Source organism: Leucopleurus acutus (assembly GCF_964270905.1).
Source record: "Leucopleurus acutus genome assembly, chromosome: 20".
In the NCBI taxonomy this organism is placed as follows: Eukaryota; Metazoa; Chordata; class Mammalia; order Artiodactyla; family Delphinidae; genus Leucopleurus; species Leucopleurus acutus.
Window position 1 is genome coordinate 42,932,753 of NC_139162.1, and position 18,784 is coordinate 42,951,536.

Here is an 18,784-nt window from a genome sequence, read left to right on the forward strand (position 1 = left end):
TACGGCCGGAGGTGTGAAGAGTCTTCTGCTCACAGTCCGGCCCACTCCGGGCCGCTCGCGGACTGGCCAGGTCCCCAGGCCCCGCCCATTCAGCGCCGACAGGCGGCCGCAGTGCGCAGGAACGGAAGCTGGGCCGCCCCTCCCCCACTCACTTCCGGCCGCGGCTCACTTCTCCCGCCTCCGCCTGCGCCGAGGCTCGTGGTTGTCCCGCCATGGCACTGTCGCGGGGGCTTCCGCGGGAGCTGGCCGAGGCAGTGGCCGGGGGCCGGGTCCTGGTGGTGGGCGCGGGCGGCATCGGCTGCGAGCTCCTCAAAAACCTCGTGCTCACCGGCTTCTCCCACATCGACCTGGTGAGGGCCAGGCGTGCGCGCGGGCTGAATGGCGGGCCGTGGAGCCGGGGCCGGGGGATCGGGGCCCGGAGGTCCGGACCTGAGCTGTGGGTGCGGGGGCGGACCAAGAGGCCCTAGGGTCGTCGCTGCCCACCTAGAGGGAGCTCTTCGGCGGCTGCGGGGCGGGCGCCGCTGCACGCCGGGCCCGCTCCGCACGCTGAGGAGGCCAAGGGCCCGGGTCTTCCGGGCGTCCCGCGAAGAGCCGTCCCCCGCCTCCCAGGCAGCGCCAATTTGTGGCGGCTCTGGGGTGTGGAAGAGTCCTCGTGTCTTCGCTTCAGAGCAGTTCCCCAGCTTTAACCGGAGGCAGGAGAGGATTGTCTCGAGTCCCTTGGGGATGTTGTGAGTGTTCAATTCGAAGTCCCCCTTAACTCAAATAATATGCAGAGCAGAGGATGGCGGTGGTAACAACCAGGACCTACTGAGCGCTTGTCCCGAGCCCGGCGCTGTCCTGCGCGGTTTACTCGCCTTAACGCACTTAATCTTCACCACCATCATAGGCTTGTAAACGCTGTCTTCACCCCATTTTATTTTTAACAGATAAGAGGAAAAGTGAGGTACTGTGGGGTTTAGTGACTTACCTAGGACTCCTTTGTGGCTCGCGCTCCTCTCTTCTGGCTGGGTACAATCTGCGTGACAGTCATTGTTATCACCGTAGATTATTTCGTTGAAGGTATTGGTTAGGATTTTAACTTTTGCATTGTTGAACAGTGACGGGAAGCTACTGTAATTCTGAGTCAAGTCATTTCTGTTAATGTAAACTTTTTAGAGATTGAAGTTGTAGCCTGAAATTTGGATGTGAGTTTATAGAATCTTAAGGTGTAGTGGAAACAGGGAATTAAAAAAAAAAAAAAAGTAGAGGTGGCCGACTGAACTAATAAATGAGTGACTGGGGGGAAAAGCATTTACGCGTTTTCCATTGGTTTTTATAGGGTTAGTCTTTCCATTCAGTTCTGTATCCCAAATATGAATGTGGCATAGCTAATACCTACTAATACTTCTTCAGAAGGATCATTTTGTAACAGACAAGACAGTGAATTTGGGCACCTGAAAAATAAATGCTGATCCTTTTTTATTTAGTTTAATTTTTGTAGTAAATTTAGAAAGCACAGATAAAAAATGTTAGGTGATTATATGTTTTGGTGATTTTCACCAAAACCATTAGGGTGTTTCACAGTTAGAACATTTGATTACTCTTCATGTAACTTTATTGAAATGGAGTGAAAATGGTTTTAGTTACAATTATTTCTTCTCTTATATTTACTTTGAAGCAGCAATTAGATAAGACTTAAAACGTGAGACTTCTAACCTTGTGTAGAAGCTTCCCTCCACAGCCCTCAAGTAATGATTGTAAATGAAATTGTGTGTGGGTAAAGACTTTTGAATTAAAGAAAGCAGCAAAAATTCAGTAAATCTATTTGCCAAGTATCATTTAAGAAAAAGAACAGGGCACAGTTAGATCTATTCTGTTGGATTTGAAAGAGTAAGCAGATTGATAGAGAAATGATGGAAATATAATGCATTTTTAGCATCATTTTGTCATCTAAGGAATTTCCTAACATATTTGCCAGTATGATTAAACAAATGAACAAAAAAGCATCCTTTCTAAAATATTTTTGAGAAAGTTGTATCTGAAATTAAATCTTGTTTTGTTTTAATACGCATTAAATTATTTTTATCAATTTAACAACTTCAGTATGTTGGTCAAAAAGCATTTTCTCCCCTAACGTAGCAGATATCAAAACTTCTGGGTTATGGATGCTGAGGATAGGGATACGTATTGCTCAGACATACCAGGAAATTGGTGATTTATCTGGGGTTTATGCATTTGTAGATTGACCTGGATACTATTGATGTCAGCAACCTCAACAGGCAGTTTTTGTTTCAAAAGAAACATGTTGGAAGATCAAAGGCTCAGGTAACTTTGTATTTCTCATATCATTTCTGTTTATTCACTTATATTTCTGCCCTTTGGTGGATCTTCTATTTATGGTATTAGGTTAATTTGGACTCTCTAGTAGGAGGGAGAATATGGGGGAAGCCATCTCTTTTTAGCTGAGGGATTATGAAGAATAAGAAGATGTCTAGAAAAGGACAGAAGACTGTGCCATCCTTTCTTATCTACAGAGGAAATAAAAGTGCTCTACCCAATCCTGTAAATGGTGTCCCCTTCTTAAATTTCTGATTGTTTACTTAGAATGAGCCTTGTGTTCCTACATTGCCTAGAGCTTGGCTGCTCCTGTGTTTGTGGGCAAGAGAAGCTACAGCTTATGTCATTGTCCCCTTTAGAAGAAAACAGCCTCATCCTGATCTTTCTTTAGTTCCTTGAATGTTCCATCTTGATTCAGGGTTTTAAAACATCTTTCTCTTTGCTTTTTCTCCCAGCTTTTTGGGCAAACTTTCACTCTTTTCTCCTTTTCATTTTTCAGATTTTCTCTAGGCATGCTTTCCTAAATCTCTTAGACTAAATCATATCTTCCACTCATTACAGCCTCTACTTTTTCTGTGTATCATTTATCATAGTTTGTAGTTAAATTTATCTGGATGGTTATTTGATTAATGTCACTTTTGCTTACCAAGTGCCTTATACAATTTCTGATATATGGAAGATGCTTAGTAAATATTTGTTGAATGGATGAATGACACTTGGTTACTGCATTTGATATTTTTGCTGAAGCTTGCCATTCATGTACAAGTGTATATAAGTAGGTGAAATAACTATTGTCTGCCATAGATAGATTTCATATTCAGATAGAAATGTTGTAGTAATTTAGTAAATTAGTAATTTAGTGTTGTTTGTTTTTCCAGGTTGCCAAAGAAAGTGTACTGCAGTTTTACCCGAAAGCTAATATCATAGCCTACCATGACAGCATCATGAAGTATGCGCTAATTATTATGTTGCAAAATTGTGTTTGCTGTGAATTTTTAATTAAACCTTTAAAGTATAATATTTTATTAGCTAAATATATGAACTCAGAGTCATTCTGCTTATTTAAAAATTTTTCTAGAATAATTAAAATGTAGTAGGTTGTGTCCACATAAGTGACATTCTTTTAACAGTTCATATATATATATGTGTGTATATATATATATGTATATATATATAATTTGAATGATTTAGATAAGAGGTCATTTACTCTAATACTTTCAATAAATAAGTTACTTGGAAACCTAAAAAGACCTTATATTCTTGTTTTAAATAAAGAGATATTCTAAACTATAAGAAATCAATATACATGATGATTCAGACTTTTCTAAATATATTGCTCTCATTCTGATCGATTTCAGCTGTGGCCTTTTTCAGTTTAAAAGGTTCCCTCTCAAAATAATTTGTCTGTTAGGACTGTGACTTCTGTAATATAACACTGGGAATTGTGATGGGGCAGTAGTTTTGATGGTACATAAATATACTCTGATCTCAGTAAAGATAGAGTAAAAATATAATTTTGGAGGCGTTGGGGCAAAGGAACCCTGCATCTAAAATGTCCTTTATCGATAGTTGTTGTCCACAAGTAAGTGGTTTTAAAAATAATGAGTTCTTGTTTGAGGCCTGGATTAGAGAAAGTCTTATGCTTTCTCAGGGAATTTGTGTTTCCAGCTTCCTTTTCATTCTCTGGATGTTTGCTCTACAAGCTTGCCTATAGCCCTACAACCTCCTTACCCTGTGTTGCTTTCCCAGTGCTGCTAAAAGCAGAGACCCTAGGGGCCTGAACCCTGCCTGATCCTGACCATGTGAGGTGAAGCTACAGGCCAGGCAGATCCTGGGAATGTATTCTTTGTATGTTCCCAGGCACTTGCTGCCCCAAGAAGGCCTGGTGGGACTCTCGAAGTCATGCCAGTTTGAGATTCTGCTCTGTGCCCGAGGTAGCTGGCCAAAACAGATGTGTGGTTTAAATCTGTTTCTGGTGTTTGGGGAAAAATCAAACCTATCTATATTGTAGAGACCCCTAATATCAGTTATTTTTGTACTTTTATTACTTTAATGTGCTTTTTAGGACCCTGTATTATACTGTGAAGCTCATGTGTAAGGCCGGTTGTTTTGGTGACCTTTTTTTTTTGTTGTTGTTTTACTTTGTAGCCCTGACTATAATGTGGAATTTTTTCGACAATTTATATTGGTTATGAATGCTTTAGATAACAGAGGTGAGATTATTTTAATACTTTTAATTCTAAGTATTTCCCTTCCTCCATAACAAGATTGTTTACAAAATTAGTGTTAATTAAAATATTTCCTTATGAGTTAGAACTTAAAAGACCTAAAGGGAAGTAAGATCAGGTTTAAAGCTTGCCAATTGATTGTAATTTTAACTAGAACTAGTGTGAATATAGGGGAAGTTAAAATCATTAAAGAGGATGATGCATAGGTTGCGTGCATGTATATTTGTTTCAGATTATCCCAGCACTTAAGCACAGTGTGACTTCCTTCGTGTATGTGGAGATCTAAGAAATATCAGTGCCCAAATTTCACCCAAAACCAGTTGAGTCAAACTCTGTAAATGGGACCTAAAGATCATATTTTTTCACAGTTCCCCAGATGATCTAAAGGGCAATGAAGGCTGAAAACCACTGTTTTGAGAGTAAGGCAATAGGATGTCAAAGTTAGCATAGAAGTCATGGCTCTTGAATTATTTTGGGTATATCTGGTGCTGCAATATATCAGACTGGATCCTATTACGTGTACACATTTTGGACCATTTAAACTTTACACAAGTTGGTGATATTTCATATAATCAAGTATCATATAGCCAGTTATTGTTAACAAATCTTTGTGTCTGGAATGTGGGGTGAAAATAACTTAAAATACTCTTTCTGTAACTACTTCCACATGTAAAAGTACATCTGTCAAATGAGTTTGTAACAATTTGGGGCCAGAAATATCAAAAGAAAAAACATACAAAGTAGCATTAGAAAGAGGATAACTCTTTTAACCAGACTCATCTTTTTTCCTCTCACCTTAAACTGCCTTAATAGTTCCAAGTTGGGACTTCCCTGGTGGTCCAGTGGTTGAGACTCTGAGTTTCTACTGCAGGTGGCGTGGGTTTGATCCTTGGTCAGGGAACTAATACCCTGCATGCCATGAGGCCAAAAAAAAAAAGATAAATAGTTCCAAAGTTGATATTCCACATTCTCCATTTACTTCCATGTATTACCTGATAATTTTATTGGAATAAGAGCAAGTTAAGGGGTTGGAAAATGTTGAAACAATGTTTTAGCCATATTTAATAGAAGTAGGTACAGCAGTAGAGGAGGAAGATGGCACTTCGGTATTAAAAAGTAATATATAGGGGTGCTTTTCCTACAGTAAATTTGTGATATAAATTCCTTACCTTTGAAATTTTGTTGAATGTCTCTTAAATGTCTATAACAGTTGTATTACTCTGGTCATAGCTATAAGAAAGTTGTACGTGAAATAAAAACAATAAAAAATGGTTTGGGTAAATTTCATCCTAATTAAAGGTAACTACATAATTTCTTTTTTCTTTTTTTCTTTTTTTTTTGGTAAACTCCTGTTAACTAGTATTTTTCTTCCAGCTGCCCGAAACCATGTTAATAGAATGTGTCTAGCAGCTGATGTCCCTCTTATTGAGAGTGGAACTGCTGGTTATCTTGGGCAAGTAACCACTATCAAAAAGGTAAAGTACTTTTTTTGGTTTGGTTTGTTTTGGTTTGTTTTTTGCTTCCCAAATATTTATTTGGGACCTTAAGGAGGGAAGAAGTAAACTTTGGATATATGGGCAAAGATCTTTTAGCTCTGTGCTATTTTGTTTCATGTAGCTTATATATTAAAATCCTTAGGCTGGCAAGCATAATAAACTTGCCTTTTTAAATTCTTAGTAGCCGTGAGACTACATGTCATGTTGTAGTTGATATATGGTAAACCAGCCTTCTGAAAAGTTACTTGTCTAAAGTCTGGATTTATAGATCTGAAGAGTACTTTGAAAAAAATTTTTGGAGTATTTGTGAGTACCGATATTTCAAATATTTAGATAAAACTAGAGAATAAGAACAAATACGTGTGTGTTCATAAACCCAGTTTTATACAATCTCAGCATTGTTATTCATTTGCTGCTCAAATATTTTTTCTTTGAATTCTTTTAAGAAATTAAACATAGATACGTTTGAAGACTCATTTTGCAGGTTTTGAAACTAAAAGGAATTAAACTCTACCTGAAATTTGGTATTTTTGTCTGCTCTTTGGCAGTTTTTCCATATTGAAAATTGTGGCTGTGCTTCAGTTGTTTTTACTGTTTAATATTACTCTTCGAAAGCTTAATTTATATCATTCTACAAAGACTTATAAATATCAGTTTATGAGGGGTGACTGCTTGCCATATCGCTGCCCCCAAGAAAGCATGTTGGAAGGACACCAGAAATGGCATTATGGAGAAAACACTTCATCTGCTGCAATTTATATTAAAATACTATTTGCAGGTTTGGGGTCTTTACCATGATCCTGAGACACTAGTGTGTGTTAAGACTGAGATTGAGAATTGCCAAGATAAAGAATATTCTAAGTTTTAGAAAATTATCTCAGGTGCCGTGGACTTCTTTCAAGGATTCCTTACAGTATAACTTTAAACATAACCCTTTAGCAACGAAATGAAGAGTATTTGGTTTGGTAATACTTAGGATTTTTCCATGTATCTGGATAGATCTGGAAATTAATGCTTTAAATTCACTTAATCTTCAGGAGCTTATAAGGTAAATCTATAAATAATATTTAAATAACTGAGTTTCACAACTTTGAGAGATAATTGGTTGGAAAGTTATTTGTCTTTCCCTGTCTGTTTAGTGTGATCAAGGTAAACTTGTATTTTCTCCTCACCGGGCCAGGAATCAGAGAAGTCCTGGCTTAGTCTTAGCTGTGACTATGGTAGATTCAATTAACTTTTATGTTGTAGTTCCTTATCTGTAAAGTAAGGATTTTGGAGTCACTAATATTTTAAAATTTTCTTGACAGTTGGAATATAGATGAATGAAATGTTTATGATTATATTACAATATTGAGAAGCCACCATGATGGGATAAATGTTTTTCTCATGTCCTGACTTTGCAGGGTGTGACTGAGTGTTACGAATGTCATCCCAAACCAACCCAGAGAACTTTTCCTGGCTGTACAATTCGTAACACACCTTCAGAACCTATTCATTGCATCGTTTGGGCAAAATATTTGTTCAAGTAAGAGTATATATATTTCTGGGCATATTTTTAGTACTGATAATGGACAGTGGGGTCATTCTTATTTAAATACCTTGGAGAAATTGTACTTATGATGATGAAGCTTAGTCTGACTGGAGACAGGCATGTAACTAAATGAATACAAATCTATGTATTTGGAAATACTAAAACATACTTAGAAGTAACTCATTGGTTAAAAAAGAAATAATGGAAGTTGAAAATACTTCATAATAATACTGAAAATACTACATGTGGAACTTGTAAGATACATTGAATGTGGTAGTTGGAAGAAAAGATACAGGCTTACACTTATGAAGAGAGGTGAACATTAATGAGCAAAGCATCCAACTTATGTTAGAAAAAGAACAACATAAAGTCAAAAAAATTAGAAGGAACAGTATAATTGAGGTAAGAGCAAAAAATAAGTTGGCAAGTTTGATCATAAAAAGGAGAGGGGGATAGATAACAAAGTGGGGAATATAATCTCAACACAGATTAGAATAATAAGGGGAAAAAAAGGGATGATAATAAAAGATTATGCCGCTACATACTCCCCCCACCCCCACCCCCACCCCCAGCTGCGGTGGGTCTTTGTTGCGGCATGCAGGAGCCTCTGCTGTGGCATGCAGGCTCTCTAGTTGTAGCCCTCATACTCAGGCTGCGTGTGGGCTTAGTTCCCTGACCAAGGATGGAACCCGCATCCCCTGCATTGGAAGGTGGATTCTTAAGCACTAGACCACCAGGGAAGTCCCTATGTCAGTACATTTTAAAAACTTAATGATTGGATAAATTCATTTTAAAAACTTAGAAAACTGACTCAAAAAGAAATAAAAGGCTCCCTAGGGAAATTTAACCAGTGGTTTAAATTTCTCTGACTGATGCACCAAACCTATGTGAATTTATAGGTGATTTCCACTAAATTTGCAAGGGATATATCATTCTAATCTTATATAAAGTTTCAGAGAAACTTTTTAAAAAAATGGAATACTTCATGTTTTGGGGCTATCGTATCTTTTTTTTTTTTTTGCGGTACACAGGCCTCTCACTGTTGTGGCCTCTCCCGTTGGCGGAGCACAGACTCCGGATGCGCAGGCTCAGCGGCCGTGGCTCATGGGCCTAGCCACTCGGCGTCATGTGGGATCTTCCTGGACCGCACGAACCCGTGTCCCCTGCATCGGCAGGTGGACTCTCAACCACTGGGCCACCAGGGAAGCCCCCAGGGGCTATCATATCTTTGATAGCAAAACCAGTTAAGGCTGGGGACTTATCTGGTGGTCCACTGGGTAAGACTACGCGCTCCTAATGCAGGGGGCCCAGGTTCGATCCTGGGTCAGGGAACTAGATCCTGCATGCATGCTGCAACTAAGAGTCCGCATGCCACAACTAAGACCAGGCACTGCATGCATGCATGCATGAATAAATAAATAACCTCTTTTATTTTTTAAGAGAGGGCATTTTGTTATTTATTTACTTATGTATTTATTTACTTTTGGCTGCATTGGGTCTTCGTTGCTGCACGCAGGCTTTCTCTAGTTGCGGCGAGCAGGGGCTGCCCTTCGTTGTGGTGTGCGGTCTTCTCATTGTAGTGGCTTCTCTTGTTGCGGAGCGTGGGCTCTAGGTGCGCGGGCTTTAGTAGTTGTGGCTCGCAGGCTCAGTAGTTGTGACTCGTGGGCTCCAGAGCGCAGGCTCAGTAGTTGTGGTGCACAGGCTTCCTGGATCTGCGGCATGTGGGATCTTCCCAGACCAGGGCTCGAACCCGTGACCCCTGCATTGGCAGGCGGGTTCTTAACCACTGTGCCACCAGGGATGTCCTACATACATTATTTAAAAAACAAAACAAAACAGTTAAGGCTGTTATAAGAGGAAAATTGCGAAACATTCTCATTCATAAATGTAGATGAAAAAATCCTATACAAAACATTAGCATACAAATCTAGAATGGTGTAAAACAAAAGTATACCATAACCAAGCTGTATTTATTCCAGGAATGCAAGCATGGTTTAACACTAGAAAAATCTATAAGTGGCATTTACTTCATTAAGAATTTAAAGAGAAACTATATAATCTTCATAGATGTCAAAAAAGCATTTGGTAAAATTTAGCAAACACCTTTTCATGACAAAAATTCTTAGTAAACTAGGAAGAGAACTTTATCAACCTGATAAAAAATATTTTCTAGAAATCTACAGCAAACATTAGTTTTCTTTATTTTTTGATTAAGGTATAATCACTCAGAAAAGTACACATATAATAGTATAACAACAAAATTTCACAAGAAATACACTTGCAAGCTTTATTTACTTGGCAAACATTTTTTTTCTTTTTTAATAGACTTTTTAGAACAGCTTCAGATTTACAGAACGATTGAGAAGATAGCACAGAGTTCCCACACCCAGTTTCCTGTTATTAACATCTTAGTATGACGTACATAACAATGAGCCAATATTGATACATTATTTATTAACCAAAGTCCATAGTTTATTTAAATCTCCTTAGTTTTTGCCCAATGTCTTTTTTTCTGTTCCAGGATACCCCATTATAGTTAGTTATGTCTTTAGGCCCACCTTAAGGGGGCTGTGACAGTTTCTTAAGACTTCGCTTGTTTTTGATGACCTTGTTAGTTTTGAAGAGTACTGGTCAGGTTTTTTTTGGCTGCATTGGGTCTTCGTTGCTGCGTGCAAGCTTTCTCTAGTTGCAGCGAGTGGGTGCTGCTCTTCATTGTGGTGCACAGGCTTCTCATTGCGGTGGCTTCTTGTTGCGGAGCATGGGCTCTAGGCATGCAGGCTCAGTAGTTGCGGTGCGCGGGCTCTGGGGTGCAGGCTCAGTAGTTGTGACGCACGGGCTTAGTTGCTCCACAGCACGTGGGATCTTCCCGGACCAGGGATTGAACCCGTGTCCCCCTGCATTGGCAGGCGGATTCTTAACCACTGCACCACCAGGGAAGTCCCTGGTCAGGTATTTTTTAGGATGCCCCACTGTCGGAATTTGTCTAATGTTTTTCTCTTGATAATACTGTGGTTATGGATTTTTGGGAGAAAGATCACAGAGGTAAAGTGCCATTTTCATCATATCATATGAAGGGTACATGTTGTCAACATGTTTTATGACTATTAATGTAGGCCTTGATTACTTTAAGGTAGTGTTTGTCTGTTTTCTCCACTGTAAAGTTACTCCCTCCCCTTTCCATATTGTCCTGTCTCTTCTCACCCATTTATTAGTATCAGTGTGGACTCACTGATACTGAATATGGTTTCGGTTATAATCTAATACTGTTTTATTTTGTTGCTCAAATTGTTCCAGCTTTGGCCACTGCGAGCTCTTCAGTTGGCTTTGTGCTCTTTGATATACTGTCATCAATGTGTGGGGGTTTTTTGGAGCAATTCCTTACTTTCTGGTACTACAAGATGCTCCACGCTCATCTTTTATGTTCCTGCTTCAGCCCTAGAAGTAGACATTTCTTCAAGGAGCCCTGGTTCCTTTAATTGAAGAATGATACTAGCAACCAAGATGCAAGTGCTTAGGCATAGTTCTGGGGTGCCATTTCTTTTAGGCCCTCTTAGCTGACAGAGCAAAAAGTATGTTTATACTAATTTGTATATATAAAATATTGATATGATTCAATGCAATTCTAATTAAAATCTCATCAGGGATTTTATTGGAACTTGTTCAGCTGATTCTAAAATTTATATGGAAGAATAAAGCCTAAGGCAGAACCAAAACACTCTTGAAAAAGAGTAAGTCGAGGGGACTTGCTCTAACAGATTTCAAGATTTAATATAAGGTAAAAATTATTTAGTGAGTTGCTGGTGCAGGGATAGAAAAACAGACTGTAACTGAGGTTGCACAGTAGATCCCAGATGAAAGAAGGGACTAAATAGAAGGGAAGGCAGTTCACTACCAATGTGGAAAAAAATTGTATTCTCTACTTCAAACGATATGTGTAAATTAACAATATATAGAAATTAAGTCCAAGTGGATTAATTATTCAGATGTGAAAGACAAAACTTTAAATTTTTCTAATATAGAAGAAAATCTTTATCTTTGGGGTTAAGGAACAATTTCTCAAGATACAAAAGTGTTAATTATAAAATAAAGGATTGATACATTCAAATTCATTTACTGTTTCATCAAGAGACATTATATGATGTATAAATAATAAGCTGTTTTATGGGATGAAATAGCTGTAACATATAAGCAACTAAAACTGTGATCTGGAATATATTCCTGTAATCAATAGGAAAAAGACAACCTGACAAAATAATACTAACAGACATTTTTTCACTTAAAGGGAAACCCAAATAGGCAATAAGCAAATGAAGATAGTGTTTAACTTTATGATTGACTTGCAAAATCATGAATAAACCCACAGTAACATACTATTTTATACTTGCTAGTTTGGCGCAGAACATTAGGTCCGGAGAGGAAATAAGTCGATAGGAACTCTTATATGCCGTTGTGGGGCTGTATTTTGGGGCCCAACCAGTGTGGGAAACAAATGGCCATTTTCTTGTAAAGTGTATCAGGATATTTGAGATTTTTACTGTGCAAAGGATTTCTTTAAGATAGCTTTATTATCAGACTTCCCTGGTGGTCCAGTGGTTAAGACTCCGTACTTCCCATGCAGGGGGCACAGGTTCGATCCCTGGTCGGGGAAGTTCCGCGTGTTGCAGCCAAAAAAAAAAAAACATAGCTTTTTAAGATAGCTTTATTATAAGTTATGTGCTTGAGGAATGGTTGGAAAGTTATTAAACAATTCTTAGGATAACTTGCTTAACGAAAGAGAATTTCAGCTTAATACTTTTCTGTTACTTCTTATAAAAGAAAACCATCTTATTCACTGCTGAGTTTCTTGCACCTAGACCAGTGCCTCGCACATAATAAGTGGGTCAGTATTTGTTTAACAGCTAGCTGCAGGTATACTTCACAATTATTATTCTGGCAGTGGAATATTATCCATGTTGGAATGTAAAAGCTGCTCACGTGTCTCTTGATCAAAGATTTTAACATAGGAATTTGCAGAGCCTGGCTGGCAGAAATGAACCTAGGTCTACTAAAATTGAGCCTTGCCTGTGCTGTGGTTGAAATGAGAATGCAAGCAGTTGTTTTGTTTTGTTTTGTTTTTTTTATTTAGTTTTGGCTACGTTGGGTCTTCGTTGCTGCGTGCAGGCTTTCTCTAGTTGTGGCGAGCGCGGGGCTACTCTTTGTTGTGGTGCGTGGGCTTCTCATTGCGGTAGCTTCTCTTCTGGCGGAGCATGGGCTCTAGGCGTGTGGGCTTCAGTAGTTGTGGCACACGGGCTCAGTACTTGTGGCTCGTGGGCTCTAGAGCACAGGCTCAGTATGGGCGCATGAGCTTAGTTGCTCTGCAGCATGTGGGATCTTCCCAGACCAAGGCTCAAACCCGTGTCCCCTGCATTGGCAGGCAGATTCTTAACCACTGTGCCACCAGGGAAGTCCCTGCAAGCTGTTTTAAACAGATTGTTTTAATACTTTTAAGTTTATGGAACATAATTTGTCAGTTGTTTATTTTTTATCCCTACTAAAGATTTGAGATAACTAAATTTGTTGTTTTTGAGAAAAGTTAACCTTTGTTCAGAGTATTTTGTTGTACATAAATATTTACTATTCTTAAATTATAGCCAGTTGTTTGGGGAAGAGGATGCTGATCAAGAAGTGTCTCCTGACAGAGCTGACCCTGAAGCTTCCTGTGAGTAAACTAGTTGGGGTATATTTTCTTATTGGTGAGCACTATCTTTATTTTGCTAATTTAATATTGATAGCTTAATGCGGGGGGAAATAATTGCTGTTATGTGCTAGATAATATGTATTTAAGATGTGTTTTTAAAAATGGGTACTGCCATTTTACTTGTGAGGAAACACTGTTCAGGGAAATTTTACAAATCTAGTAAATAGAGCCAGGAGTTGTTCCCAGATCTGATTACAGGTCTGTACTTGGAACTGCTCTACATATGGCCTTCAGAAACTGAGGCAGAAAAAGATGGTGATGAGCATGTTATAATTCTGTCTCCTTGAACTCAGAATGTGTCAGATGCTGGTGACCTCCATGAGTGACTCTTTTTTCCCCTACGGGTAGATGAGAGCTTAGTTCTATACTAACTACAGTTGAAAATAAAATGGTGTTTGTTTTGTAGGGGAACCAATGGAAGCCGAAGCCAGAGCCAGAGCATCTAATGAAGATGGTGACATTAAACGTATTTCCACCAAGGAATGGGCTAAATCAACTGGATATGATCCAGTTAAACTTTTTACCAAGGTTAGGTTTACTTTTTTTTATAATTGTAGATAGATTTTTGTTACTCTTTTAAACTAGTACATGATTGAATTACACTTCTTTTTATGCCTACTGCTGTCTTAGTGAATTCATTGATGCAGGTGGGATAAACAGGTTTGAAATTTTAACATCAATACTAAATCAGTATAGCATCTTTATAGAAGGTAAAATACAGTGGCTTACTTATTCATTCTTGGTTGTCTTTCCTTCCCTCAATTTCACTGAACTTCTTGATTTTCTTTATATAACTGACTTTTGGTTCCTGCTGTTTCTCGTCTTATATCCCTTTGCTGCTCAAATCTATTGAGAGTTTGGGTGACATGTTCTAAATTCCTCTTGAATCCCTAAGCCTGTGTTCTTGGGTGAATTCCTCTTCATTTTATATATTGTTTGCTCAGTATTTTTAGAGAAACCTGTAAGATTGCTTTAATTAGGTCTACCTAATTATGGCTCAGCTAGGCCCCCAGATCTGTGTTTTTAAAAGTCTTTTCTCTTTTCCCTGCTTCTTTTTTTTTTTAATTAAAAAAATTTTTTTGGCGGGGAGGTGCTTCCCTGGTGGCGCAGTGGTTGAGAGTCTGCCTGCCGATGCAGGGGACACGGGTTCGTGCCTCGGTCCGGGAAGATCCCTATGCCGTGGAGCGGCTGGGCCCGTGAGCCATGGCCGCTGAGCCTGCACGTCTGGAGCCTGTGCTCCGCGATGGGAGAGGCCACAACAGTGAGAGGCCCGCGTACCGCAAAAAAAAAAAATTTTTTTAATTGGAATATAGTTGATTTACAGTGTTGTGTTAGTTTCAGGTGTGCAGCAAAGTGAGTCAGTTATACATATATGTATATTCACTTTTTTTAAGATTCTTTTCCCATATAGGTCATTACAGAGTACTGAATTCCCTGTGCTATACAGTAGGTCCTTACTAGCTCTTTCCTGTTTGAGCGAAATCCCTTTGAGTAAAGGCTAGCGCTTCCACCTGCTATTTTTCCGTCTTGTACCTTTTTCTTCAAATAGTATTTTCTCTCTCCCCTGCATCTTGAGTCTCCTGGCTCCTCCTGTCTGCTTTCTGACATGCACACGTCCTGTTGTCCTAAGCAAATGGCCTACTGCTCCCTCCAGCTTCTATTTCATCTTTCCTCAGTGACGATACATGTCACAGATTGACTTTCTTAAACCTACTGCATTTATTTCCTCACTACAGCCTTTACCTTAGAAAATGGTTTTTATTTTGATTATACTTAAAATCAAATGCACTTAACTCTGATATGGATATCGACAGTGTTTTCCAAACTAGTATCCATATACCTATTTCCATTCCAACCTGAGCAGCAGTTGAATGCCAGAATAATCTGAAGTACCTCTCCAATCTGTTGTTCAGCAGGTAACTTTAAGCATCTGCTGTGTGCCAGGGGCCACTTTAAGTACAGAGGATTTAGTGGTGAAAGACAGAAAATAGGGTCCCAGCTCTTTTTTGGGAGGGAACTCAGCATCTAGAAGGGAAGTCAAACATTGAACAAGGAATTTCAAGTTCAGGGTGTTATGACGTTAAGTTCTGATGCATTGGAACCCTCTAATAATAAGTAAACTTAACCCCACTTATTATTAAACATTATTATTAAACCTAGTATGAGGGTTCAGAAGAGACGGTCCAGAGGCTGTCAAGACTTCTTTAAAGTCTTGACATTTCGACTCAAGACTTTAAAGAATAAGGGTGGGGATGAGTGTGCAGCATATAGAAAGAAAGTTTTAGGTTGAAGAACTGAAATAATTCCCATTAAACGGGAGAGTGGAAAGAGGACTGGAAAGGTAAGCTGAGGTTAGATCTGGCAGGACTTTCTAGGTCACGATAAGGATGTTATACAAAGACATAAAATCCATTAATGGATTAATGGGAATCCATTAAAGGGTAGTGTATAAGGTATAGAAAGTATGCAGTGCACTATTGTAGGACCTGATGTTCCTCTTGTAACCAATATGGGACAGTGCCTTCTGGAGTTGTGCAATGCCAGAGTAATCTGAAGTACAACCCATCTGCATTCCCAGTGGAGCGTGGAGGAAAAGTTAGACTCAACAGGACTTTGTATGTATAAAATCAGGAACGAAGAATAATACTAACTGGTTTCCTGCTGGGCAGCAGGTGAACAGAGGTGCCGTTCTCTGAGATAGGTAGGGTGGGAAACAGATGTGTGCGTGGGGGTTGGGGAAGAGGGGAAGGTGATAGAATTAATTTTGAGATTCTTCTCGGATATTAGCGAGATGACAGGTGGTTCTATAGGTAAATAGAGCAGTTTAGACTAGGGATTTGGTTGAGATTCATAGGTTTATAGAAGGAGACAGGAGTGTGAAGATAGGGACTTCCCAGATGGTTCAGTGGTTAGAATCCACCTGCCAATGCAGGGGACACGGGTTCAAGCCCTGGTCTGGGAAGATCCCACATGCTGCGGAGCAACTAAGCCCATGCGCCACAACCACTGAGCCTGCGCTCTAGAGCCCGTCAGCCACAACTGCTGAGCTCACGTGCTACAACTACTGAAGCCTGCGTGCCTAGAGCCTGTGCTCTGCAACAAGAGAAGCCACCTCAGTGAGAACCCTGCACACCACAATGAAGAGTAGCTCCCGCTCACCGCAACTAGAGGAAGCCTGCACACAGCAACGAAGACCCAACGCTGCCAAAAATAAATAAATAAATAAATATTTTTAAAAACTTACAGTACTCAGAACTGTGTGGTTTTCACACTGAGTTGTACTCTAATTAGTTGTATATTTGGCTGGTTTTCAAAGATTAAGGATGCTTAATAAATATTTATTGAATTGAGTATATTTTGATAGAAATATTTCTTTTAACTTAGCCACATCTAAATTCATACCCGGTACATACAACAAACCTGTGGAATAAATCAGTCAACAATAGAAAATATAGCTAAGGAAAAGGTAAAACTATTAAAATCATCTGATATTCTGCCACATAGGAAGTGTGATTCATGTGATGGTCTCTCAGTCTACATGTGGTAATGTTTATGTTTTTATTTTCGAAATAGGAATTGTTTTGTGTGTTTGAGGTTATTTTGGGGGGGCGGGAGCACATTTCAAAGATGTTGCAGATGGTTAAGAAATTCTGTTTTTGAGCCCTTTTTAAATGTGTGTGCTTTACTGGTATGTCCCACAAACTTGGAGATATTGCTAACTGGTACCTTTAGGCTCAATTCTTATGGAGTTGGTGTGTATTCACTTAGTCTCCTTGAATGGTGTGATTGCGCTTCCGACTGATCTGAGGAGCTAATTTAGGGGAGGCGACTTGGGAGGACAGGGTCAGTCAGCACAGTTCAGAGTTCCCTTACTCTGCTTTCACCAGCGTCTCTGATTTTAACTGTTTTCACATACCAGGGGTTTTGTGTAAAATTTCCTTTTACACAAAGGTTTAAGCTCCCCCTGCCCCTTTGAGAATTGTTAATCTACTGGTATATAACATGTGTTCTTTAAGTCAGATTTTATAGTGTAATGTTTAAAGTAAATCAGCAGGGAAATTTTGTTATATATTATCAGCATAGGGACTGTAGGGTTCATGGAATTTACCTTTCTTCCTTTCCTTCTTTCCTTCTTCCCTTCTTTCTATCTTAGCTTTTTAAAGATGATATCAGGTATCTGTTGACAATGGACAAACTGTGGCGGAAAAGGAAACCTCCAGTTCCATTGGATTGGGCCGAAGTGCAAAGTCAAGGTAAAGGATACATTTTTGTCTTTGGGATACCTAAATTGGAAATTCTCTAACCTGAAGTCTTTAAATAGCCCTGTCATTTCTTGGTATACAGTGGTGTACACCCATGGTAAGAAATTCAGACAGTTCAGCAAAGTATGAAGAAGGAAAATCACTGGAAATCTCATCACCTAGGGAAACAGTTACTATTAATGTTTTAGGGAATGTCTTGGTGATAACTCCGTGCACGTAGACGCAGGCAGTTGTATATGCACTTTCCGTAAATGGAATCATACTATTTATATACTCTGACTTGCTCTTTTCAGTCAGTATTATTTAACTAGTCCCTTATCAGTTAACATTTAGTTGTTTCATATTTTCCCTGACATAAAGTGTTGTTCCTTTAACTTATTTATAACTTTAAGTGCAAGAAAAACTATTGTAGTAGTGACTACTTCCTTACCCACTCTCCTTCAACACATTGTGTCTCAGCTTGTTTTGCACAGCAGTGTTCAGCATAGTGGAACTTAAAAGGTACCAGGAGACTTAGGGTGTCAGTTTGGAGCAGTTTTCTACAGTTATCTACAGTAAGAGATACGTCACTTTATGGCCCAATTCAATTATTGCTCTAATAGCTTCCGCGTACTGAATGCTAACTATGTTCTGGGCATAGTGATTATTATCTTATCTACATTATATTCTTGAATCCTCTAGTAATCTCCTTATGAAGTTCTGAAACAGTCTTGCACCTTTCCCATATCAATATTAGAGATTTTCTTGTACACATAAGTGTATCATAGTGATAATTACTTTAATGGAATTTGTTTCATATTATTTGATTTTCTTATTGTCGGGTATTGAATTGTTAAACAGAGTAGAGGAATGATGTTAATAGTGAAATTTCTAATATTTTTTTCTTTAGGAGAAGAAACCAATGCATCAGATCAACAAAATGAACCACAGTTAGGTCTGAGAGACCAGCAAGTTCTAGATGTGAAGAGCTATGCACGTCTTTTTTCAAAGAGCATTGAGACTTTGAGAGTTCATTTAGCAGAAAAGGGAGATGGAGCTGAGCTTATATGGGACAAGGTTTGTTTTGAAAATGTGGGGCAATTACTTGTATATCAAATGTATATTTTAGTTCTTGAGCTGTACCAGAACCTAGTAATTTGGGGATATTGTTTATTCTACCAGATTTTGAGGACATGTTGATTTTTGTTTGGATGTTTTCATCTCTAATTACTACA

At 39.0% G+C, this 18,784-nt stretch overlaps 1 protein-coding gene across 2 annotated transcripts in view; it reads left to right on the top strand.

The window, feature by feature from the left end:
- The first annotated feature begins 170 nt into the window (after positions 1 to 170).
- The window catches only part of UBA2 (ubiquitin like modifier activating enzyme 2), a 31,643-nt gene continuing 13,029 nt past the window's right edge, over positions 171 to 18,784 (top strand). The window contains exons 1-10 of one of the 2 annotated variants that reach the window (XM_082863451.1): positions 171 to 350; positions 2,221 to 2,304; positions 3,195 to 3,265; positions 4,465 to 4,529; positions 5,919 to 6,019; positions 7,444 to 7,565; positions 13,202 to 13,269; positions 13,715 to 13,836; positions 17,462 to 17,561; positions 18,460 to 18,626. In XM_082863451.1, the coding sequence (XP_082719577.1) occupies positions 213 to 350; positions 2,221 to 2,304; positions 3,195 to 3,265; positions 4,465 to 4,529; positions 5,919 to 6,019; positions 7,444 to 7,565; positions 13,202 to 13,269; positions 13,715 to 13,836; positions 17,462 to 17,561; positions 18,460 to 18,626 (1,038 nt within the window). In that variant the 5' untranslated portion in view covers positions 171 to 212. Of the gene's footprint in view, positions 351 to 654; positions 729 to 2,220; positions 2,305 to 3,194; positions 3,266 to 4,464; positions 4,530 to 5,918; positions 6,020 to 7,443; positions 7,566 to 13,201; positions 13,270 to 13,714; positions 13,837 to 17,461; positions 17,562 to 18,459; positions 18,627 to 18,784 lie in introns of those variants that run through there. The other variant, XM_082863452.1, reaches the window with a different exon arrangement.